Genomic DNA, 27,176 nt, shown 5'->3' with positions numbered 1-27,176 from the left:
ATTATAACAAAAAAAATATGAAAACAAACAGACAATCTTGACAAAGCCATGCAGTTAAATCTATCTGTTAATCGATGCTATGTAATTAATAATTCATTAGTTTATCAAAATTTTATTTTATTGAATACACTTCTTAAAATATGTAAAATCATATACAATATATGACGCATAAACAGGAAACTGACAGTACAAGCATGAGTCAAATCACTTTCAGAATTTATTTTGAAAGTTTCAAATTATAAATAAAACACATGTTAAAACTTTTAAATTGTGCCATAACCTATCTTGTATCACAATTATAATATATGTTAATAATATAAGTGCATGCGCCTAATAACCTGAAATTCAAACTATACTTAAAGGCATAATGCTTACACCAGGTAAAGTATGGTATTTATTCAAAATGATTATAGAATATAAGTACAACGTACATACTTACCTCGTTTGACTATTTTGCAACTGCATGTGAACATGGTGTGTGGATCACTGTACTGTTTACTAATGATGTTGAAGAACTCACTAAATATTAATAAAAGTATTCTTTGCTGAACACCTTTCTAATGAGGGAATATGTTATTACGAATAAGAGCATTTATGGATTAGAGTTCGTTTTGATGTAAGTTCATTATAAATTTCACGTTGTATTTTTACTATTTTCCTAAGAAAAAAAAAAAAATGAAAACTAATTGAAATTTTCGAAAAGAATGCGACATTGTATACGATCAAGACATACTATTGGAAATGACAACGTCGAAATTGCGTCCCAGCCCCATGCACGCTTCAATTTTATGAGGTACTGAGAGCTGGCTCAAATAGAAACAAGTGGAGTCGTAAATCAGCCGATAAATACATACTATGCTTATGCAGATAGTGAAGTAACGTCATGTGTTGATTTAGTGTACTTTTATATTTTGGCATCATTTGCTGTATAATGTAATAATTATTTTTACATTTACAAATCAAATGTAAAGTTTAAAAATATACACTCTCTGATTCAGTATTTTTGAAAATGTCGCTATGACTAAACGTTAAAAAATATAGTGGATCCACACAGAATTTGCCAATTTATCAGCAATCAATCCATAAAACAGCTCTAGGTCACCAGCGTGAAATCATAATGATTAAATACAAGCAACTGTCATAAGGTAATACATGTAAGTATTTTGTATAATATCTTACTTAACAAAAACGAATAAAATATTTGTTTTAGCAGGATTTGATTAAATGCTATTATGGAGGATTTTGCCAGACAATCGTTTATGTAAGATCTAAAGAGCCCCACCTGTAATCAAAAGATTGGTCGCACAGAGAAAGCAGGTAATGTATGTTATTCCTTCGTCCTTTAATATTATCAAATTGTTCATAGGTAATGTTTTCTGGAACAACATGCTCTTTTTGAAGTTGCGTGATCAAGTCTCTCGTAATCTCAAGCTCTTCACAAATGGTGACGTCATGTTCCGGCACTGTCTCGTCAGCCTGGTGACACATTTCTGCCAAACAGGTGTTGGATTAAGCATGTTCATTTCTATATGACGTGTTTCTCAAATTTCCAATTTACAAAGTTTGAGCACACTCAAAATATTTACTTTTGTAAATGATACATTTAAAGTAAAAAAGTTGCACAGAGTGTTGTGCTTCCCCAAAAGTATTTGTATTCAATGGTGAATGTTACGTTCGATTGAAGTGAAAGGAGATAAGTTAATATACATTCAGTCCAGTTTTAGCATAACTCACGCCTTCATTATGAATGATGCAACGCCAATGGTCCAGGACTGGTCACGAGGTGACCTCATATGTTTCAATATTTACTCACGAAACCTTATATTGTACAAAATGGCGGCTACTTTCCGATTCGATGAATAAAAGATATATTTCCTAGATAGTGTTGGTGTCTAACTGTAATCAGGTTGTCGATGTGATATATACACATTAGGAATAGTAGATGACACGATATGGTATATATTGGGAACAGAAAACCATATTATGGTTCAAAATTCGCTCTCGCTAGCATACCCGTAACTTATAATATTCACCTATCATTATGTAGGTATGATAATATTTGTATATATTCTGACATACCTGTTTATAAATAATTCATAATTGACATTGTAGTCTGTATTCAAATGTTTGGATGATATATGATAAATTAATGAAACTGATTATGGCGAATCTATTTAAACCAGATCATGAAAATAAGGTCGCAAATGTTTGAATGATATATGATAAATTAATGAAACTGATTATGGCGAATCTATTTAAACCAGATCATGAAAATAAGGACGGTCCATTTTGGTTCCCTGAAATCAATGTTGCTTTACATTTTCAAAATCGTCTTTCAATTGCATATAGAGTGTATCAATTCAGTGCACACATTCATTCCGTGTTGATTCAATAAGCATAGATCAATGGAATCTAATTTTGTTTCAACGTAAGCCATAATTCCAATACTTACTTTTCCTATTCAGGAAGCTACCAGTAAGGATGACAATTATCTCTGAAAAGTATAATATCATGAGGCATAAGCTAGATTAGTAATATATCAGAAGCATATTTAGCAAATTTAAAGACGAGAACTATATATGTTGCATATTTTTATATTTTTGGAGTCAAATGTTGTGTGTGGTATATCTTGCTAAGATGTCGTCAGTTACCTCAATTGAATGTGCATATTCAATAAGATAGTTCACGTTAAAATCAATTGCATTTATATAATACATTTGTTTGTCATTTTTTCATTACATTGAGTCTACGTTTACTTAATGTATCAATGTATTCATTTCTGATAAATCAAATGAATAATTATTTTCGTACAGGAAATAAATTAATTATTGATAAAGTACTGTTTTTCACTTGACAGTTTTTGCAGTTACGACAAAAAAGTTAGTGTTTCGCAGCAAGTACAAAACGTCAAACTTTAAACTTTGCATTAAACTTTAAAGCAATATGGGAGAAAAACAATTCATGATCAGTACCTTTTAGGCAAATGTTTGCTATTTAAGAAATTCGTTCAGCTATTTTGCAGCAAAACAAATCCATTAAGAAACCGGAGGTTCAAAGAGTATTTGTAATTTAAATGACGATAAAAAATCATGTGTTCAATTGTTCAAATGTAACAATGCGCAAATATTGGGTTGTAATCTTTCATAGTGATGTAGGAATGTAGGAATGTATTGGTTATTCGAATGAAAATGATATGATATCTAACAAAATAAAAAATAAACTATCAATAATCAAAACATTTTATCATGTATAATTTTTTGTAGTTTTTAAATCCCTTGTCAAAAACACAATTTCGTCAACGTTGATACTTTCTGCAAGTAATGAAAGTAATTAGAAAATTGTCAACAGTATTCTTTGAGAAGGAAGAAATGATCTAGGTTAAAAATATAGCAACGTTTACATCTAATTCTATTAATCAAGCCAAACAGCCAAATTATTCCAAAATGACGTCATTTGGTGTTTATTGGAATTGCGCTAATTTCTTTACGTTGTTGCAAGACGCGGGATTGTTTACAAAACCATAACTCTTTGCCAGAGTCACTTATCAATGATTTGACACGTGACAGCCTCTATGTATAGTCTCTAACCAATATAAAAGGCGGAAATTTACCAATTATATATCAACATTTTATAGTTTTTCTTACCATTTGTGCCTTTAGTCTTTATTTTAACATGAACGTTATGTTCTCCCTCTGGAATTGTCATCAGGACAGGTTCATCCGTGAAAATGTCATTCACAAAATCAACAAATCTCCCATTTTTACACTCTTGTAAACAATTATATAGTGTCAAAGGATCGGAATAACCAAATGTCAAAATTATCGACCCTTTCTCTGCTGACATGAAGCAACAACCTGTAAAACAAACATTCACTCTCTGGAGATATATTTTTTGTTTTTAGTTTTAATATATTCTGTTGATTTTGATTTGTATACATATTTGTCTTTCAAGTCCTAGTTTTATTGATGAAAGGTTTTTTATGTGGTATGCAGTACTTTGCATTTAAATGATGAATGTATGCAAAAATGCGGACACTTAAGTTCCTTTTAGAGAGAACCTGTCTGAGAATTTGCTAGAGCCTATTAAGCAATGATGATTATAAAAATATTTGACTCCCTCTGGTGATAACAACAACTAGCATGTCAATATTTTATTAAAAAAACGCTAAAAGCGTGGAGAGGCTGAAGGCGCAGCCATTGTAAAATTTCATTTTAACATTTCTGTGCACATGCAATGCTTATCAATTCTAAAAATATATTGAGTCGCCTAAAACGGTATGTGGTCCTGTCAGTACCTTAGAACAGGAGTTGCAAATTGTTGAATTGTTAATACAATTAGCTAGTTTTCAAAATTGTGGCTTAAAGTAACTGATACACCTTAATATACTTGGATTTATGAACTTAACTTTTATCTCACAAATTTATTTCTAGTTATAAGTTAATTAAATATAAAACGGTATTGCCTGACGACGTTTTCGCTAATTGTAGTAGGTAAAGTATCTTTTTCCCTCGGCTCTAACCAGATTTATTTAAGATTTTAAGGCTCCTGCTATTGTACGACGACAGAAATAAATACGAGTTTATTAGTTATTATAGCATAAATTGTAATTTGGTCTTTTTACCTTGACTCAAAAACCATTTCACATTTGGGGATGACAAGATGGCATCTTCTGTTGATTTTTCCTCGACACCTGAAAAAGCGGATTCACCATACAACATATATATTAACATTGTTATAAACTACGTTTACCAAAGCAATAACTTAGCAGACGCTCATTAAATTTCAAAAATATGCAGAAAATTTATTACGAAATGCGGTTTATTACCTCTTTCTGGACTTTCATCATCTTCATAAAGAATGCATCTTATATGAAGTTCTACACATTTGTCCTTTAATAACGGTAAAACTCCTTTGTCACATCGACTAATTGCTGTCTTGAACATATCAAGTTTTAAGTCTTTGTCATGCGTTTGTACAATGTCGCTATGCTCTGCCAGGTTAATGATATATGCTGACAACAGTTTGTCCGCAATCATGTCTAGATCATTCAACGGATTGACCATTGCTATATAACGCACGCATTTCTTGTATTCAAATTGTTCACGAGTCCGCCTTTTTTGCAGATTTCGAAACTCTGAAATAATTGCATACATTTCATATTGAATGTCTTTTTTCTCATATTAATTTATTGACTATTATTGAAATAGACACACCCAATAACGTATCTCTAGAAAGCTATCTGACGAATGTTTGTTGGTTGCCAATTTCGAATTGATAATTATATTAGTCATAGTTCTTTTAAACGTAGTTCTACGTATCTGGACCAATGTAAAACTTGCATTACCTGTTGTTATGACATCTGATAAATCATTCCCTACTAAATAAACCAAAGCCAAAGTGTTCCATTTGTGTTTGGTCATCGGACCAAGAGTGTAGATATCAGTGTGTCTTAGTTTAGATTTGCGACTGCACATTTTCGCAAAGTACGATGATGACATTTCTTTTGGGCTGGACGTAAAAGTGGAAATGTGAACATTTTCGGTACTTGTAAGCTAACGCATGTAAGATATATAATTCCATATTTTTAAGTGAACGTACTTCAATTATCGATAACGCGTCTCAAGGAATAACGTTGGATCCAAAACACGAAATCATTTCTAATGCTCGAGTGATTTTGACTTAAATCTTGAACATCTATAAAAGTATACATGTTATGGATACGCGCTACGACATTTTTTTGAATGATACATACTTAATCTGGTTTAAAGAATAGGTTTAGAAATAAAATAACTATAAACAATAACTGCAAGATGATTAAAATTCGAATCGAGAATCCCGAGCTGAAATGAAAAGTTAGGGAAAAAAATCTCCGGAAAATAAAGAAAGCGTGGACGGTTGCACAAATCAATAAAATCATATCAAGTTTGACCTTTATCTTAGTAAGGTGACAGCATTTTACAATCAGTTATATCCCGATATTTCTAAATATATTAAGATCACTAGTTTCGCAAAGAGTTTTAATTATAGGACGATAGCGGTCATTCATAAAAAGAACGAAGCCAAAATATTATCGTTCACCTGTCTAAATGGAACAATGGGTTTATGTTGACCGGTCGGTAGATGTCTCAATTAGACAATGCGCATTGTTTGTGTTTTGCATATTTGCCCCTTACACGTATACTACGTATACAGTACCTTCTATTTCTTTAGTGAGCACGTTGCACTGTTCAAACTTTCTGGAAAGTTCAGCCCCGGCTTTGTCTTTTGCAAATTGTTCTTGAAATCTTTTTTTAGTTGTTTCGCAGCTCGAGAAAATGATCTGCAAGAAATATCAACTGCTACAATTTACAAAATCTTAAAAGCACACTTAAAGTTATGAACTTCTTGCTAGAGATTTCATTGTATACCCTATATCGCTCCCCTGAGTTAACCTTTAAAGCAGCTCTAGACACTACTTTAATTAAATGAGCAATAACTCTCATACAACACAAAACCTATTGATCGGACAAGAACAGTTTCAATAAATTTATATAATTTATATAAATAAAGGGCAATAACTCTTGGACGACTTCAGCGATTTGGCCGGTTATGAAACTTATCTGACATTCGTAAACAAATGTTAACGTAAGACACAAACTTGCAAACATAACAAACAAGCCTTGCACGTATCAGAATATATGAATCCGTACATTGTGGGAGTATCGCTTTTAAACGATTTACTTGATGCAAAGTGCCAGATTGTCGCCCAGGTTCGACTGTCTATACTTGAGATTTATAATACAATGCGAATAATGCGAACAATTAAAAGTTATCCGAATTCACTCCAATACCTGCAATCATACGTTATTGTTATTTTCTATTTATATACAATGTATTTATAGTCAATGTTACTCTGCTATATCAAGTTGTAATGTAAACATATACATATTAAGATAATGAAATATTTTCTACATCTCACCCGCTTCAAGATGTCATCAACTAAACTTTTACGACACCACTGTCTGGCTTCATCTTTGTCGCACAAAAACGCTCTCGGTAAAAGATACTTTCTTAGCCTCAATGCAGTTTTCTTTTCCATTTCCTCCTTGAACAAGGCGTACATCCTTACCAGTGTTGCAGTGAAGTGAATTCTTTCTTCTGAAATATATTTTCAAAAGTATATACTGAAGCTTAGGGTATCCAATTAACACAGCCTTAATGCAAAGAACTTTCATCTAAAAATATTTTTTAAATGGTTTTATTCCAAATATACTATTACATGTTGGTAATTAAAAAAACAGTCACCTGACACCTTACTATAAAGATTCACCACATCTTCATGATACTGTGTTGTTTTTGTTGTTGTTGTGTTTTTTCCTTTATTTTAGGATATTTATAGATAAAGAGATGTCGTCCTTTTTATTATGAAATAATGTTTAAATGCAAATTCTTTAAGTACTGTGTACCTGAAATAAATTAGCATTCACTTTCGAACAAGAATATAACTTATGGTTCTATTCTTCTACCGGACACCTTTCATGTAACTTGAGTATTATTGCTATTTTATTTTTATTTTTAACGAACTGTTACCAATCAATATTTCTTTAATGAGATTTATACTCCTAAATACTGCCGACATTTAAGTAAGTAAAATTGTCCCATTAAAACATATGAAAGAAAAGTTTTAGAGATAACATAATTGAGACGGTTATTGTGTTTCCTCCTGTTACAGAAATGCCAATCCTATTACCTACATATATTTTGAAATTGTTTTTAATGTACGAAATTTACCAAAATACTACAAGTTTACCGTTCAAAGAGAGTTAATCATTTTGAGCAAAAGAAAAAGAAGCCAAAAGTAGAACGAACCAACATATAGACACGTTATGAGTATATATCTATCTTATACTAAATTTGGAGTGTCTTTGTAAGACGGAGTAAGAACTAACACTGCGTGTCAAGTTCGATCCTTTTACTATCATCAACTATCATATATACAAAACACAGAAGGTGACGTCGACGTTAAGTCCTTACGTTGCGACGTTACGCTACGTAAGTTTGCGAGTGATGCTATACAAATACAATTCATGACAGGGAGACAACATATCTTATGTATTTGCGCAAAGCACATTATATACGGATTGTGTTTTCATTATGCATTAAGTATATATATCATTATGTATTTTAACTTAATATGTTAATGCAAAAAGCCATGACTACATAATAAATGGAATGAAAAAATGTAACAGTAGGGAATTGCCATTTATAATAAAATATCTATAATATTTATTATCAAACGAAAATGGAAGGTATTCAAGGAACAACTGGACAGATATAATGAAAAACTTTTATCAAATGAGAACATATATTACGCCATTTTGTTCTAAAATAAATCCAATATAACGTGAAGGATTATCAATTACAAGAAATATAAAAATAAAAAATAATAGTATCGCTTTTGAGGAAGTTGTTACCTGACATTTGACTTGAATCGAACATGTAAGCCTCTGAAAAAGTATAAACAAATCCCTGTAACAATTTTAATGACAAATTTAGCTTCAGCTAAAGATATCGAAAAAGAAAATCTGTTATTCTACACTGTCATAAGGTGACTGCAATTAGGTGTTGATTCAAACAAGTTGATAACGCGGCTTTCTGTGAACAACATGTTAAAGTTAAATCATGCGAATGCAAATTCTCGTCTAGTCCACAGATAACAATGCTTGTTTATGTCTCGTTATGTACAAACCGTCCTTTTCGACATTATTTTTCTCGTGTGCACTGATATCTAATTCCCTTCGGATTGATTCTTTCGAACTGCATTTTATATTTCCGTCTTTTATCTGAAAACAACAGCAACATTGATTTAGTTTTAAGTGTACTGTGTATGTATTTCATTTCCATTACTTAATACATAAAAATGAACTTTATTACATACTTCATTCAGACGTCTGCGGTTTACAACCGCAAAATTGTCGTGCCGTAACTCATTTGCATCGTTTAACACCTCAATCATTTTCCCCAAATAATCATCAGCTGTCTGTTTGTCAAGCTTGTAATCAGAAGAATGATTGACCTTATTACGTATATCACGCACCTGAAATATGCAAACAGTTCTTGCAAAATAATCACTATGTTGAAAAGGGTCAATCGTAAATGCCACTCCAGTCAGCAACTTAATAATTTTACATGTGTATATTTAAAAAAAAAGTATTATATATAAACAAGAAGATATTGGATATAATCCTTTGACTGAGTAATCAAGAAAACCATTCAAATTCATCTGATCAAAGGAAAAATAATATGAAATTAACATAATAATGTGAAATGTTCTAGACGTCATTTTACAACTAAGACAAAGTCACACACAAACGGACCTCTTCAAATATCGGTATGTTTGATATGGACGATCGTATATCCGTGTTGTTCAAGCAGATGTTAAGAAGTCCACTAGCATCCATGGTGTTTGGTCCTTTTTTGTCGAGATAACCCGGACACCTTAGAAAGCACTTTGCAACTTCCCAATAGCCAATATTTCGGTCGCTCCACTTTGTCGAGTCAGTATTCGCCCAAATCGGCGTTTTCTGATACGGATAGTATTTTAAAAGTATCCTATCGCAAATGCAATCACAAAAATTGTTTCTACAAAATGAGTTATGGTTCCGCGTGGTTGTTTTATACACACCATTCGGACACTGTCTATTGAGCTGACATGTGTTGCATACAGCAGACGTTAATCCGTTAATGTAAAAGTCGGTGTAAACAGCGCGGGACCTCCTATCAACAAAATGCTCCAGTCCTTTTCTCAGACGCTTTAACCCATAAGCAACCCTCCACCAATGTTCTGTGCTAGTGTTGTTATCAGCCATAGCGACATCTTTTCCACTGTATAAAATGCAAAACAAATATAATTAAGCACTTTCGGACTATACTGGAACGTTTTTGTCTTTTAACCATGAATGCTCTGCAGATACCAGACATAACAAATTGTCATTATCAACTTATACACTATTAGAATTAGAATATCTGTGTATATATTATCAGTAAAAACCAATATTCAAACTATCATGAAAGAGGCACAAAAGCAAAAAGACATAGACATAGCAGCAGCAGTAGTAGTAGTAGTAGTAGTAGTAGTAGTAGTAGTAGTAGTAGTAGTAGTAGTAGTAGAAGCAGTAGCAGTAGCAGTAGCAGTAGCAGTAGCAGCAGCAGCAGCAGCAGCAGCAGCAGCAGCAGTAGCAGTAGTAGTAGCAGTAGTAGTAGCAGTAGTAGATATACTAATTTTATGGTATATAAAAGTATTTATGTAGTTTGCTAGGTGTACGGTTTCAATGGTTTGGTTATTTGACGTGTTGTCGGGCTGAAAGTTTCTGTCTATATTTATCCGACAGCGCTAGCCAATCAAATTGCATAACAGTCATCACGTTTTTTACCCAGCCAATGAATATCACTCACCAATGTTTCTTTATCTTCCGCGAATAAACATCGCGTGAACCCAATAAATTTTTAATTTTCGTTCAAAGAGTGATCTATAACAGTAGAATATTGAGAAAATTATAACGATTACATTCTTGATATATTGTGCTTTCGATTGCTATTAAAATTTTGTTTGCGTACATGTTAGTGCAATCGTAAATTGCTTGCAAAATGTGTAAAATCTGAACGTTGAGCCCTTGACCAGCAGTGTTTGATTACGCATCGATCAGCAAGATGGCGGATCGCCGAATCCAGATTTCTGTCATTCTTACGTTCATCGTTTGAGAAAGTATCTTTAACGGTCTATCGACTTCGATCCAAATTTTTTATTCCGGGGGCTTGTTCGGTTCGCTATTTGGGCTACCCCGGAGCTAGTTTATCCGATTTAAGACAGAAGCTAGAAGTGATTACCGATTTTCAAACGGACATCGTCTTTTTATTTGTGGGTACGAATGACCTGTACAATCCATCTTTCTCTGCTGATGCTATCGCTACGGACATACTCGCATTGATGCAGGATCTACATTTTGGCTGTCATGTTAGACAGTTTATTTATCCACAAACGGTACATCGCATATAACCGGCAGTGTACATACGGTACCCTGTGGATATAGACTGGTTTAACTCTCGGCCTGAACATTAAAGTTTCTGGCGTTTTAAAAGGATTTTGGAATGAGGAGGCCAAGGCGAGCGTTTTTTGCGTTCATCTATTTGATGACGTGCACAGAAAGCTTTACCACAATCTGCGTGCAGCCATTGTCGCAGTCCAAAATGCACTGTGAACCATTTTGTCAGTTAAGTGTGTAATATAGGGGGTGTCCCTGAGTATTAAATGGACATTATTACATTAATGTCTCGTACGGTCAATAGAATTACCGGAATCCCCCAAATTATCGGAATCCATCGGAATCTACCACATTCTACCGGAATCTCCCGGAAACCCCTTTGAAATACTAAAATATAAACTTCAATATAAACTGTTTCAAGTAATTTAAAGCTTGAAAATTTGTAATATAATAGAAGTATATCCATACACTGAAAGTGACCAGAATTTCGTTGGTTTGCAGGTCAGATTGCCGATTATAATGATATCACCAAACTACCGGATTCCCGTGTGAATTAAAAAAACAAACACTAAATTTCAATACTGTTTCAAGTATTTTAAAGCTTGAATATAGAATAAATAAGAGTTTTAATTATATATCCTTATACTGAAATCGACAAGGATGCCGATAGTTTGCTGGTCGGATTGCCGATTACGATGATGTAACAAAACTACCGGAATCCCCTTTGAAATACTAAAATAAAATGTATCGTACACATAAAAGTTTATGTTTTAATATTTGATATTATAAGCTATAAGTTGGTCTGATTCTTTTAAATGTCTGTACGGGGTCTCAGCAAATAGCTATGTGATGTCAGCGGTTTTGCGTGTCATAAAGGGGGGAACCCCGCACCTGTCATTTTGTTTGGTACGCACAGGAGGCTATAATGTCTCCATGTCTAATATGCCATTCTCATTGAGTAATAATATTAGGCCGGCTTCATTGTACGTGGCTTAATGTGCTCTATGTTTTCTATGTTTCGGCAGTAAATCCGGCATAGCTTCATTTTGTTACTTACTGTGGCAGGTTTTTACCTTGCTATTCCTGGTGACATCTTAGTCATGCACGAATACGCTGTTATATTTCCCCATGCAACAAGTAAGTCATGGTGATGTTTCTTGTTTTTCTTTCCCATGTAACCATGTTGATCATGTGCTGACATTGTTTCCCAGTTATATTTGCCTTTCTTTTACGGTGATAACATTTTCCTGTGTATTTACAGTGAGTAACCATGGTGATCATGTGCTGACATTGTTTCCCAGTGATATTTTCCGTGCTTTTACGGTGATATTATTTTCCTGTGTATTCACAGTGGGAAACCATGGTGATCATGTGCTGACATTGTTTCCCAGTGATATTTTCCGTAATTTTACGGTGATAACATTTTTCTGTGTATTCACAGTGAGTCCGTATTGTTGCCAATTACATTAGTGCATTTCATAATCGTGCCTTTGTGGAGGCATACACTGCTTTAATCGATTTAACCGACTGTTTCTATCGTTTGGGTTAAACCACCCTGCCACGTTGAGGCACCTGATAGACTTGGGACTGTCCGGGGCTTTATGCAATTTTATCTTTTATTTCTGTTGGTTTTATCGGCTAATAAAATACGGCACGGACGGTGCAGCAACCGACCGACTGGTCCATAGGGTGAACACATACATGCCTCCACAGTGCCACACCACATACCACAGATCTCGAGTGATGAAAGTGAGGAGTCTGATGAGGATTCGCTGAATGGAACATTCTGCCGACTTAAAGACTCTGCTGCCACCTGGCTTAACCTATTTGTGCACCAATTCGTACACAAGTGAAACATTCTTTCACAAAGAAAATATGGGAAAGGTAATTTGTTGAAATCGCCCTGCTAACGCCCTCCACTCTGGCAACTAACCAGATCGCCAATCAAATGGACACGAATGCCCAACTGTGCATTGTTCCGCAGGACAACACAAAAAGGATCCATTCAATTGAACAGTGGACGACCGCTTTCCTGCGTTTTTCCTCTATTTACCTAACCAAATACCTAACTGAAGGGCCTAATGTAATGAAATACGGGGAAATATTGCGCAATCTTGCCTCAAAACTGCTCATGTCTTTCATTCAATATAACACACAATTTCCGACGTTCCGAGAGCAATGCCCTATTCCATGGAAAAATATTCATATGGAGTTCTGGCACTTGGCTTCCACGATGTCCCATCCTACTCAGCAGCCCTTTCGTCCAACGCGCTTCCCCTAGTCCAAAGCTAGACAGTCCAATCGCCCAGTCGGTTTCTTGAAAACACATGCTGGACTTTCAACCGAAGGTCAAATTGCCACAACACCTTGTGCACTCGCCCACACATCTGCAGTTCCTGTCGTGGACAGCACCCAGCATCTCAGCTTGTCTTCACAAGCAAAGACCATGCTTTTATTTTCAATGCCGAAACAGGGTCACTCAAACCATAACATCAATAACGATAGAAATATCACCACTCTCATCAAAGCCCATGTTTAAGACAGTTTCTTAGAAGCTACCAGTTGGCTGACTACTTAGTACACGGATTCACAAATGGTTTCAAATTTGGCTACAGCGGTCAGCTTTTAGCAAATTGTTCCCCAAATTTGAAGTCCTGTCACAAATTTTATGACCCAGTTAGGTCAAAGATTGACAAATATGTTTTGGCCGGCCGTGTCAAGGGTCCGTTTGATCAACCTCCCCTTCCCAATTTACTAGGGATGGAAGCGAATATCCGAGTATCCGGATATCCGGATATCACGCAAGTATTCGGATACCAAAATGGGTATTCGAATATTCGTTAAGAATTAAAATTTCAATGAAATAGCTTAGCAGAGACATAGCAATTGTTATAAAACTTAAAACTGAAATATTTCAGGTGATCAACAGTGTATGTCGCGAAGTGGGTATGTGTCACAAATCGTCTGCTAATTTGGTGTTTGCACAAGGCGTGATATTGTGTCCTTGTGCAGCACCCTGTGAAGTTCTATGACCTTGTTTACAATGACAAGTGTTGTTTTATGATATCAGATGTGCTAAATTGACACTAATTGGCACTAGTTGATATTAAACGGATTGATCATTAATCGGTAGGAATTGATCGTCCAATCACAAGATAAGGGTCGTGCAATCAAAGCTATTAATGACCAATCGTATTTTTGATGAATATGCATGAAGAAATTATTGCTATCTGAACAATAAATATAAAAACAAATTTGTTTATCTATTCACTTTTCATTCAAATTTCCATCATTTTGCATCTTGTAATTGTATTTTGAATTATTAATCGTTATTCCTGTATCACGACAACGGAAATATGCCTTTAACATTAACTTCAAGTTTTTGGAAGTATTTCACAAATTCCGAGGATGGTAAAAGTGTTGTGTGTCAACTGTGTAAGGTTTAACTGGTATATTGTGGTGGAACTTCAAATCTTAGAAATCACATGAAAAAACACCCCGTATGCAGTCCACCGACTATGCCTTCAAAGTCCACCATGAGGCAGACAACTCTTGACGTCACCATGTCCACTATTTTATCTTTATACGATATGTAAACATGTTTAGTTTATTGATAAATAAAAAAGTACACGCATGTAAATAAAGAAAAATCAGATCGTCTTTTTGTCTTCTTATCTTTTCCGCAATTATATCCTTCATCAAAAAACACCGCAGAAATTGTAGGTATTGCATTAAATCAAACAATTTAATGAAATAAACTTACAATCGACTATCAAATAATCAAAGCGTCATTTTACATGAAACCTGCTGATAAATAACAAACTCGAAAGCACGTGTCAGTAACCAAGCAACCACCTCGGCCTCAAATTCGCGAGGTGTTTATGTGGTATTCATCATGAGTTTTATGACGTAAAATGAGTTGTTTAGCTTTGATTAATACATTAAATTGAATTTACGCATCAGCCCGGTCGATGTAGTACCGAAAAAGCCGCTGGTGAATACCGGTGCATCCACCACCTTAGATACCCTAGAGGTATGTCTATAAATGATGAAATAGAAAAAAAAACTTGTCTAGAGTGTCATACGCTAAATTTGACGACATAGTACAATTGCTTCTCCGCTTAGGTCATGGTGCTTTACTTGCAAAAACTGACATTGCCTATGCCTATCGCATCATACCTATACACCCCGATGATTACGACCTGTTAGGTTTCAGGTTCGATGGCAAATAATACTATGACACCTGTTTGGCCATGGCTGTCAGCTCTGCTTGCGCCATCTACGAGCGCTTTAGTACAGTCCTTTTATGTATATCTAAGCAACACCTCAATATTGGTCATATGGTTCATATTTTGGACGATTTACTGTTATAAGGCCCTCCAAATTCCACACAAGTTACATTGAGCGCTTCCAGGTCCTTTGCAACTCAATTAGTGTTCCCATTAAATCCGTAAAGACTGAATCCGCCTGTCCTATAATTTCATTCATGGGGCTAGAACTAGACTCTCTGTTGATGAAAGTTCTTCTTTCCATCGACAAGCTCTTAAAATTGAGTACACCTTTCTTCAAAACAGTCAAAAAGCGACAAATAAAACTGAATGACCTGCAATCCCTAATAGGACTAAGGAACTCCTCTGTCAGGTTGTTCGCCCTGGGTGATGTTTAACCAGACACTTAATAGATTTGACCTCAAAGGTTACCAATCCCTCACACCACGTTACTTTAAATATTCAGATAAGACAATCATTTTAATGGGAAACAACTGTTGCTCGGGGATCGTTGGGTAACAATTGCTTCTTTGCACTACCATACCGAGGCTGCGGAGTCAATCGGATATGCACCGCAACTTGAAATATACTACCGTTACTCAATATATTTCTGCCATCACATATGTCCATAAGATGAACAATTATCAGAATCCAGCGGAAACATTTGTTATCAAAACACTGATGCACAACATCCACCGATCGATCAAGTCTGACGAGCGTTAGCCAATCACGTTACCCATCTTGAAACGTTTAGTCTCTTCCATTAAACACGTTACTGAGATACGATGGCGTCAATTGATGTTGAAATTCATGTTCCTTACAGCGTTTCTTTTGGTATGTTTAGACTAGGCGAGCTGGCCTCGTCAAATGATGCGACTGCTTAGATGATTTATCGACAGCATATCAGTTTCACTCAAACAAAGCATGGCTTTATACAGGGTATCATCATAACGATGTTTAGTTACACACACTCACAAGGTCACGCAGCCAGAATCTCACTGTCACGACAATCACAGGTTCGCAAACAGTGTCCTGCCAGGCCTATGCTCATCCTACCTTAAAGGTACCGACCTCTTTCCAGGTATGTTATACAAATTACCTTATGGCTCCCCCAACACGATTTCCTTCTTCCGGAAATTGTTTAAGACGTGTGTTGAGAATTGTAGTCTATCATCCGCACATTACACTCCACGAATTTGTACTTTTAAGTATTTTATGATGGTGTGCATTTCTTGACAATTTATGTTGCATAACATGTTAATCTATGTTCTACCTTGCATTGATCTACTGTTTTACCATTCACTGTGTCATATGTAGTTTTTTTAATAGTAGACAAATTCTTAAAGTTTTGTTTTCATCATGCCAATTCCAGTCTTTTCCACTTCGGTAATATGCTGTCATGTGTCTAATTATGTGCGTACATTACTCCCTTTGCTACCATTTGTTTGGTGTTTGCTGTTCCATTCTTTTAAGACTTACATTTTAGGTTCTTTGAAGTCGTCAGTAATCCATCAAATTGGTTGAGGCAACTGATGTTCCTACCTGAACGTCTCATTATTTTATAGCCAATTTATCAGTCCTTATTAAGTACCAATCCATACGATTAGTTGAATCCTCTGATTTACTGGTCAAACTCTTTACCAATCCTCCTTCCATTTTCATCTATCTATCCTCTCGTCTGGCTGCGTTTCTCTTATGGCATTTTTTGCCGCCAGTTAAGTAATCAATGTGTAATATATTGTTCGTACAACCGATGTATAAAGATATTTTATTCCATTTTCATTTAAATGCCCAGTTACAAACATATTTGGTCTTGTTTTTAATTTCTTACAAGCTTGGGATATGGTAGTCATCAAATAGCCTTGTAGTCGTTTAGAATGTAATGGTCTGCAAAAGCCTGGTACAACATATATATATTTGTACGCGATCGCAAATCAATGTTTTACAAAACACATAATTTGTTCTGTTTAATTGCAATCATGAAACTTGCCTAAGTAATTGCGTGCTTTTATGCAAGTAAATAAGGATTATTCTGATTGTTAAATGCCTTTTGTTCGAAATCATGATCCCGTTTAAAAAAAACAATATACGGATTATTCAAGCAGAAAATATATCAATGCAGACATAGTTTACAATTGGCAAGGACAATCTGATAGATCATTAAAATATTCAAATAATATGCAATGGAAAGGTCAAAATTGTAATATTGTTATTAAACGTTGTGTCAATTCGTTGTGTTCGACTGACACTGCTCAGCTGAATCATGTCATTACATTTTGACAATACCTGTTTACAAATATAACATTTTGTTCATATGAGATACAGATACATTTTTTAAGTTTGCTTCATATACCCGCTATATGCCCACATGGCTCCATGACAATCACTTGGTACATATTTTTTGGTAAATTTATTTAGAGGCATGTCACAATATTGACACAGGAAAAATGCCTTGTAAGATAAATAATTACCAAAAAACAGTTTTTCTTGCATACCGGACGTGTGTTTCCGATCATGTGACCGGTGCTGGAAAAACTCATCTTACACCCCCCATGTAAGATGAGTCACGCGCAACAACGCTTATTTCTTTTATTGAATGGTTTATGGAAAGTATATTATGCAATTTCAATAAAGCGGATTCAAAAATATGAGTATACAATACTTTTAATTAAAATTGAAAATAAATAATCGTAAAAACGCGATTTTAAAGGAACTATTTCACGTCGATAGAGATTTAAAATTACTGCGCTTTATGACGTCAGTATACAATGTCGCACGCGCTTTTTGGTGAAATGTACAAAAGTGCGTCTTCTACGTCATTTTTTCCACAAATTCATAATTTTAGGTATGCAAGAAAACATATCAATCATGTTTTTCCGGTCCGGATCGAAAAATCCGACCCACGGGCACACTGCGTGACCGGTAACTCGGCAAGCCTCGTTACCGGCCTACGCGCGTGCCCTCGGGTCGGATTTTTCGATCCGTACCGGAAACACCTTATATATACTTATAATCTAAAAACAAAGGAGTACACAGTTACCATTCATTTTTCTAACCAAGACACCAAACTTTATAAAGTAAGAGAAATAATAAAGATAAATATACAATTGTATCGGTTATATTGATAAATACATCAGTATGATTATGTGATGTGTAAAATATATTAATGAAATATTATAATACATTATCAATTACAGTTACATACTGGAATCTTTTGCATTACCTGCAGTTTTCTTTGTTTGTCGGGACAATGTCAAAACAAAGATGAACTAATCTAAATGGATATTATGAATATCCTTAATGATATCCTAATGATATTCCAAAATAGAAATTTTTAAATTAGAAGACAAAAGAATTCCGTTACGTCCCTACAAATGCAGTCGTGAATGATTGTTCACTAAGATTTCTTAAACTTGAAAACCAGAAGTAAAAGTAAGCATTTTTATGATAAACAATGTGGCTTATTGCCAGGAAACAAATCTGTAACTGTCTACAAGTTAAGCTGTTTTTATACACAGACAACCCAGACAATGGATCGACCATTTATGACCATTGCTGTTTGAGCAGTATTTGGCAAATATTTACAATCGCTTATCACGAAATGTTATATATAAATAACGACACTTTGATTACGTTTTGAATACATCACTATAGTACTTATTCACAACTGCGTCAAACTAGCAATTACGGAATGGAATGTAACTTTAAGGCATATTATATACAAATAAGTTTGTTATTTAAACAATACATATCACATTTAGATTGCTCGTGACCCCATGTCAATTAAAAAAGGTATTGGTTGCTTATAACTTGCATTTTTCATTACTATATTTCAACTGAAAACGGATGTGTTCTGCCCTATCTTTCAAAATAAAATAAAAAATGTGATTTCTACAAAATTTTCTTCTTCGCAATAAACCCTTAAAAATGATATGAAAATAATACTGGGTCAAACAGACATCCATAATTCACAATATTATACATTACTTTAACGTAAGAATAGTCCACAACATTGTATTACTGATTGTTTTCTTTACCTACATTTTATCAATTTTGCTGGATATTTCGAAAGACTGGTGATTTTAAAAGTAATGCATTATCCTGATAACTTTAAGTTTGACACGATTATTTACTCCAAATGCAAACAGCAGAACGAAAAATAAGAGAACTCACAATTTAAAATTTATTCCGCTTATAACCAGCGTTAGTTATCTGATTCAATGCAGTTAACACTGATATAAACTAGATACAGTCCCTCCAATTGCCAAAATGGCGTGATGGATTGCACAACCTTTATAAATATGATCTTATTGATTTATTTCCTAAACCATAATGCTTACAATTTGAGGCGCATGACTGAATTTGAATAAACTATTTACCTTATAACATGATATCTCTATGAAAGGAATGTTTTATAACAGTCTTTAATAATGATGATAACATATCGTTTTTTGTCATGTGATCAGGACAAATAAATGGTCCAAATCTGGCTTTTCAGAAGTGTTTAATTTTAAACGGAAATATATTCGGACGAGCTAGGAAAACTATTAATACCTTTAATATTCCAAATATGTTGATATTAAAGGCGTTGATATCCGATTATGGGAACATTTTGTCTTTTCTTTTGTCAAACTAGAACTTACGTTTTATGTCAATCTAAGCGTCAGTCGATACCGATTTTCATTTGGAACCTTTTCATGAGTTTCGGTCTTAATCATGAGACCTGCAAATCGTACAATCCGGAAAAGATACAGGCTTTTTTATACGCGCGTACGTCCTGCCTCAGAAATAAAGTGTACGGTGACGTGTCAAAAATAAGAGTCTATGAGTGTACGTATTTAATAGTTACACAATAAAAACACAACGATAAATATTTATGCCAGTCGACCAAAAGATAATTACTTGCTGGTAACATAATGATACGGTTATTAACGGAACGTTCACCATATAAACGTTTTCGATTATCCGCTTTTTTGTTCGACAACTCCAACATTTGTTAGTAATATATGTTAATGAATGTGTGTTCTGTTTGATTGGTAACAAAACCATTTGATAGCTTTTTTGTTGAGTAAGTGTTCTAGTTGAGTGATAACTCAACCATTTGTTATAAAATATATGTTGATGAGTGTGTGATCTTTTTAAGCAGTAACTCAACTAATTGTTAGAACATATATTTGATGCGTGTATGATCCTTTTAAGCAGAAACTCAGCCATTTGTTAGAAAATATATGTTGATGAGTGTGTGATCTTTTTCAGTAGTTAGTCAACCATTAATTTTGTTAGAACATATATTTCGATGAGTGTGTGATCTGTTTATGTAGTAACTCAACCATTTCTTAGAATATATGTTAATGAATGTGTGTTCTGTTTGGGTGGGAACTCAGCCATTTAAAAAATGCATTTTGATGAATGTATGTTCTGTTTCACTGGTAACTCAACCATCAAGTATCGGTCAAATGTTCATGTTACTCCTCAAACAGTCGATTTAGGACTAGTTTGTTTCCCCACCGGTGGACAGGAAATTTAAATTAAATAAATTGCGCATTTAAATTTCAATCCATGAATATATCGATCTTGGCTGCTTGACGTTTTCAGGCAGATCCTTTGAGGAAACAAAACACATCAACAACTCTTGATTTCAGACTATAGCGTTAATCAGGTTTCCCCCATCTGAAAAGATTCAATCAATTACCACATGCTGTAGCATACATACTGTTACTATCAATTGAGTTGTTTTTATTGAATTTCTTTAAGCAAAGTTTCAAAAACATATGTGAGTTTCTCAAATTCGTTACATGTTGAATGCAATAGTGTTGACACGAAAATGAACATATTTGCTGCCTGTAACATTTGCTCGCTCAATAAATATTTTGTACTATGTTTATTGTATTATGTTTCATTAGCGCCTAAAGGGATCAATAAACACGCAATACGATTGTTTCTGACTCATTGTGATATCTTCTTACGTGGTTTAAATGCTATTAATACCGCCTCGAGGTCGCAGTGGGCTTAGTGATATGCATCTCCAAGATAAGATTTAGTGATCATGGCGCGTCACAAAAACAAATGCATACAAAAATAGTTCTATATGCGGTCGATTTTGAGTAAGTACAAGGACAAATATTAATAACATGATCTCATTCCTATTTAAAATTGTATAGGACAAGGGGTTTTACAAGCATCCATTAGACTTTAAAAATAATAATAATTATAATAACAATATCTATTGAAACTACTACTACCACTACTACCACTACTACTTCTACTACTACCACTACTACTTCTACTACTACCACTACTACTTCTACTACTACTACTACTACTGCTACTGCTACTGCTACTGCTGCTGCTGCTGCTGCTGCTGCTGCTGCTGATGATGATGATGATGATGATGATGATGATGATGATAATAATAATAATAATAATAATAATAATAATAACAATAATAATAATAGTATAATAATGATCAGAATAATCATAATTATAATACTAATCACTTTAATAATAATATAATAATCTTAATCAAAATCATAATATTTACACCTCCAATTCCATTCCTTAAAAGAGTTGCTTTTCGGTAAATGCGTTTATCAATCGATGAACGACACATCTTCGCATATGTTCGGATCGCAATTTATCGCATAACAATGTACATGAAAACTATTTATCTTGTTATTGTTTGTATTGTGTCAGCAGGTCCCGTAAAATATAAATTAAGTGTTTATTTATTATATTTTAAATGTATTGTTGCCATCAGTGTTTCATTTTTACATATAAAAGTCATTTAAAGTGTTTGAGAGTTTCCCGCGTTATTGTGACGTCATTTGAATAAAAAAATGACTCCGGTTACAGTCGGGTCGTTCTATTTACAGAATGGGTGAGAAAGGATTAGAGAAAAATTTTGTTAAATGAAATGAAGTATTATTTTAATAATTCTTGAATGAAATAATGAACTATTGGTATAAATGTAAAAAGGATGCAAAGTCCAACGTCATGCAGTTTTACGGCGTTTTACATAATGCGGCTTCAATGTTAATGATGATAGTTGCATGTTTCAATCATAAACGTGATAATACCGCCAAATAGAGGCTTTTATCTGAAAAACATGGGTTAAACAGTGTTCTTAAAAATCGATTTTGATAGCAATTTCTGCACGGAAAGTCTTTGTCCAGGTCTTGATAACCATTTCATAATCTTATTACATACAAACAAAATAAAGCCATTTTATTCATCTTCATAGACACAGGTTTTGTATGATTCATCTTAAATTAAGATTTTATACGAACAGTTAGGTCTTTAGAGGCAAATGCAAAATCAAAGTAAAAAACAACGAAATGCAAATGAAGAACAGTTAGCATAGTCAAAATCACATGACAAAGTTTGATACATTTTCATGTCGTAATGTGAATGTTTCTCTTTATTACCTGTACCTGATAACATATTAATATGTACTCAATACGTGTGCATACTATGTATGTGTACTATTTGTAATTTTTTACTCTATAAAACTGATATATGTAAATGTATGCGCTACGTCTTCACGCTGTGTTAAGTCTCTTTTTGTTTACTCTATGTATGTGCACTATTTACATATTTACTCTCTTTTGTGTACCCCACATATAAGTATTGTGCAAATGTAATGTCTCCGGTGTAAGATGTAGATTTCGCCGTTTTCGAGCTTATTCCAATGCAGAAAATAAAGCTGACAAAAGCCAATGGGTAAGACAAGCCCTAACAAATCAGTAGAAATCCCCGGCAAAACCCAAGACATCAAGAAGAAACGAAGAAAATCCCAGAAATCGAGAAAAACCCTCCCCTGCCCTGATATTCAAACTTCTGAAAAGAAAATCAGACATTTATTAGATTCACTATCTGAAAGTAGCAGTGTTGAATGGACTGACTGGTCTGATACAGCTGAAGACCCCATTTCCAAAAGAAAAATCAGCATTATGGCTATGAATTACCCTACCATTGACAGTTCGAATATTAATATAGAAGCTGGTATACTCAGCCAGAGCCAAAGTATATTCATTATCAGACTATTGAAAATCTTAGAAATGCACCTGATCAAACAAGTCAGCACCATTATGTCCTGACAAATCAACATGGAGCACCCCAAATGCAAATGACAATGTACATGTCCCCTCCAGTGTAGCAACACCTCATGACAGACATAGCTATAAACAGAATAGTGTCAAGCTTGGAAGCCTCTTTTAAAGAAGAAATATCTGCCATGGTCAAGACAGCAGTTGGTGAATATGTAACATTAACTTAAACAGGAGGTTAGTAACCTAAAATCCCATATTCACTCTCTTATAAAAGCAATGTACATAGTCAGATGTGTTTGTATTAGGAAGACATTACCTCAAGATTAACGACATTGAATATATTTAGCTTGAACTGCGAATTAAAAAAAGACGCCTTCTGCTTTCTATAGACCTCCTAGCTCCAATCCATTTGTCCTTGAATGTAATATTAACTCGTCAACTATAAAAAGCAGAACGAATAAAATAACGACTTCAACTCTACTGGCTCTAATCGAATTGCAGACGTTCTAAACAAAACAATATGTAACCCAAAATAGCTTACATCAGTGTTTGAATGATTTTCATTACCGATGTCTCAGATATGAATCATTCTTGTTGTATTAATGTTTCACGAAGTTATTTGTTTTAACAACTTTCTTATTTTAAGCAATATTACAAAAAACATGGGCATTGAAAAAACGAAAATGAATAATTCATAGTGAATTAAATATGTTCATGAGCAATACTTACATAAATAACATGGATTCTACAGTTAAGAAATAACCAAAACGTTGTTTCATCTGAATTTATTTCACCATGAACATATTAATATAAAATTATGTGAAACTTGCTGGATATTTGTAATAGATGTTACTCCGACGCGTATTTATAAATTCGCCCCTATTTTGAACCGTATAAAAGATACACAAGCAAGGGGGCAACCAGGGCCGGCTAACATTTGAAGCTATTTTAATTACGATTCTGAGAGAGGGGCAAATGTCAAAAGCTTGTTCCGCTCCCCTCTAACGTCAATTTATGGATCCGCCCCTGAGATGCATGTTTAAATATTCACACTAAACTTAAAATACATCATAATCATTTTTATAAACATGAATAGCCAATTCTTTATCAGAAACACGTTGATCGAACGTCTGGCTTGACAGAAACATCATTGAGAAAACAATTACTTGAAGTTTGCAATGGCGAGATTAAAGATTAATGTTTATCTTCAATATAAAATAGATCATAATCATTTAATAAAAACATTACTTATCGATTGTATATCAGAACCTTGCTGTTCGAATGTCGGGTTTGACAGACACATCGATGGGTTACCAATGATAAACACGCAATGTGTACCACCATAGAGGGCTTAAGTGATCACGTCAGATTGGATATCAGATCTTCATCAGTAACTGCATAATATATATAAGGCCACAACAAATTGATCATTTGTTCTACGGATTTTGCCCAAAAAAAGTAGGAGCGAGCGAGCGAAAAAAAAATTAAAATACTTTTTTTTAAATTTCAGGCAATTCAGAGGCGAGCGCAAGGCGAAAAATTAAAAAAATATATAAAAAGTTTAATTCTTACCAAATATATCATGCAATATGTCAAGAAATGCTTTTTAATTGCAAACATAGGTTCTTAGTTCAAATATAAATTAAAAGGTTTTGATTGTATCACATGAAAATCTGTCTCAATATATAAAAAATGGCAATAAGATCCAGTGCTTTACTATTAACTTCAATTTAAGCATGGATTGTAAAGACAACATTCCTCATAGTAACGTGCAATTATTCGAAGACCAAAAAGAAAACTATTGTATTCATCCCGTAACTTAATACTATCACAAAAGAATTTTTTTTTAGACTAGTAAGAGTAATTCATCATTTGAGCATTTCCAAAAATTGGGTCAGGTCTATATTTGAACCTCTTGAAGCAAATGATAAGGTTGTAGTGACTTTGACATTGAGAATTAAAAACTGAGAAATGCATTTTAGAATTTAAAAAATAACTCACGGAAACATGTTCATTTGTTGTAAGTCGAGTGTCCGTGTATTTTAATATAAGTTTTGCACTCAAAATCTGATTTAGTTATTATTTAACACTAAATTTTGAGTACAAAACAATGAATTACTTAAAACACACATAAATAATTATTGCCTTCGACGCTGTGAAACTGTTGTTGTTTACTGAAGACTATAATCCATTGACTATGACACTGATTTTCAATTAAAAATGTGTATTTTACATTTACGAAAACTGAAAGTATCCTGCAAATTAATACCGGAAATAAATAACAACGGTGCGTCCTGCAAAATATTCCCGACAAAAAGACTGTCAACAAATATCGGCTGTTTTGCGGTTACCCGGACCTGATTTTGTCCTGACACGAGGAAAGTTTGCTCGCGGGGAATGAAAATACCTTCAAAAAAGGGCGAAGTCGACGTTGCAGGTTTAAATTTTAAGTAAAAAAAACTTCAGAAAATAGAGGAAATTCAGAAGTTAAAAAAATAATAATATGCGCAGCCAAAAAGTATGTGCGGGCGCAAAAAAAAAGTTTTTTTGTTTTTTTTCGTTTTTCGAATTTTAGGAGCGGCAAATCCGACGAACAAATGATTAATTTGTTGTGGCCTAAGTGTATCATCAATTTTCTTACGATTATGTAATCTTGAAATAACTTTTAAATACCATCAAGGTCATGCATTACGCATGGCTAATATAAGTAATATATATATAGTATCATTATTATTTTACCATCAACATGCATTCTTTCATTAAATATTTTTATTTTTAAAACAAAAAAAAATGTTTTTTTTTACTTATTTTTTTCTCCCTACCAGCATGATGACGTTAAACATCATTTTCGATGGCCTCAAGCACAATACAAAATAGCATTTTAATACACTTAAAACAGCGAAAACTCATGTTTTACTCGTATCATGTAATGGTTATTCAAGCTTTAACACCTTTAACACATTTCATATTTTGCGACAGTTACCTTCAATTTTTAACTGGTGAGTTTACTTAACAATCACCCCTAACTGTTTCTTAAAACACAAACGTAAAATACTGCGTTTAAAGAATCTTAATTCAGTATTAAAGTTTGTGAAATATATTTTTTAAACAATTAATTAAAGGAAGTTGGATTACTTTAATTTTCTGGCTGAGATATTAAGATATTGACATTCAAGTAGGATAATTTCCAACTTAATATATTTCGTTACAACAACAATTCTTACTTTGCGTATATTATTTCTTATTATAGTTGTTGTGAAAGATCAGGTTTGTTATTAAGAAGATATACCCAGTTGTATCTTTTTTTAGAATTCGAAAGTTGCATTTCCACGAAGCTCAAAGTCGAAATATTTTGTCAGTGACTGCATGGCTGTTCGCATATTCTATATTTGATCTACGAGTTTGTCGTGTGCATACTTTTTATGACGACCATAAAGCTTCGAATAACGAGACGGGAAGCACTTTATGTCAGAACTAGACACTGAAACAATGCATGTATCTATACACTTGACGTCAACATCACATTTGAATTCATATCGTGAATCCTTGCTTCGATACTGTTTTTCCTAACTAACTATGTGATTAATTATTATGATTTATTATTAAGCCTACTGTGTTAAGATAAACTTGTAAAAGCATATTCAGGAGGATTGTCATGCTTGATTTAGCCTTAAATGTTCAATGTATCAAATAGTTTCAATCATTCACCACGAAAACAATGTATTGGTAAGAACACAACAACGTGGCATGTTAATCATCAATTTTATTCTGTATGAATTCTTTGAAATTCGTGATAAGTGGTTACAAGGTAAACAGCCCCGATATTCTAGAGGCCCCGT

The 27,176-nt window shown here is 33.8% G+C and overlaps 1 protein-coding gene across 1 annotated transcript; it reads right to left on the bottom strand.

Annotated features, from left to right (window-relative positions):
• Nucleotides 1–269: 269 nt before the first annotated feature.
• LOC128213287 (uncharacterized) lies at nt 270–19,532 on the bottom strand. Its single transcript, XM_052918887.1, has 13 exons — nt 19,463–19,532; nt 9,357–9,864; nt 8,918–9,076; nt 8,729–8,822; nt 8,454–8,486; nt 6,959–7,137; nt 6,196–6,319; nt 4,826–5,134; nt 4,622–4,690; nt 3,645–3,854; nt 2,453–2,494; nt 1,283–1,490; nt 270–519 (listed from the first exon to the last, which is right to left on the bottom strand). Exons 2-13 carry the CDS (start codon nt 9,846–9,848, stop codon nt 408–410), a joined length of 2,031 nt encoding a protein of 676 aa, XP_052774847.1. The 5' UTR covers nt 9,849–9,864; nt 19,463–19,532; the 3' UTR covers nt 270–407.
• Between the last annotated feature and the right edge of the window lie 7,644 nt (nt 19,533–27,176).

The sequence above is a fragment of the Mya arenaria genome, chromosome 13 (assembly GCF_026914265.1).
Source record: "Mya arenaria isolate MELC-2E11 chromosome 13, ASM2691426v1".
Taxonomy (NCBI): domain Eukaryota; kingdom Metazoa; phylum Mollusca; class Bivalvia; order Myida; family Myidae; genus Mya; species Mya arenaria.
Note: the sequence above shows the minus strand (reverse complement) of the source record. Positions and strands in the feature narration are given on the sequence as shown.

Excerpts from the sequence above, each read along its gene's own strand:
- LOC128213287 (XM_052918887.1), bottom strand. The coding sequence starts at position 9,848 with ATGGCTGATAACAACACTAGCACAGAACATTGGTGGAGGGTTGCTTAT. Across the intron at positions 8,823-8,917 it reads ACCGCAGACGTCTGAATGAA|ATAAAAGACGGAAATATAAA; the intron begins GTATGTAATAAA and ends TGTTGTTTTCAG. Across the intron at positions 1,491-2,452 it reads TAGCTTCCTGAATAGGAAAA|AAATGTGTCACCAGGCTGAC; the intron begins GTAAGTATTGGA and ends CCTGTTTGGCAG.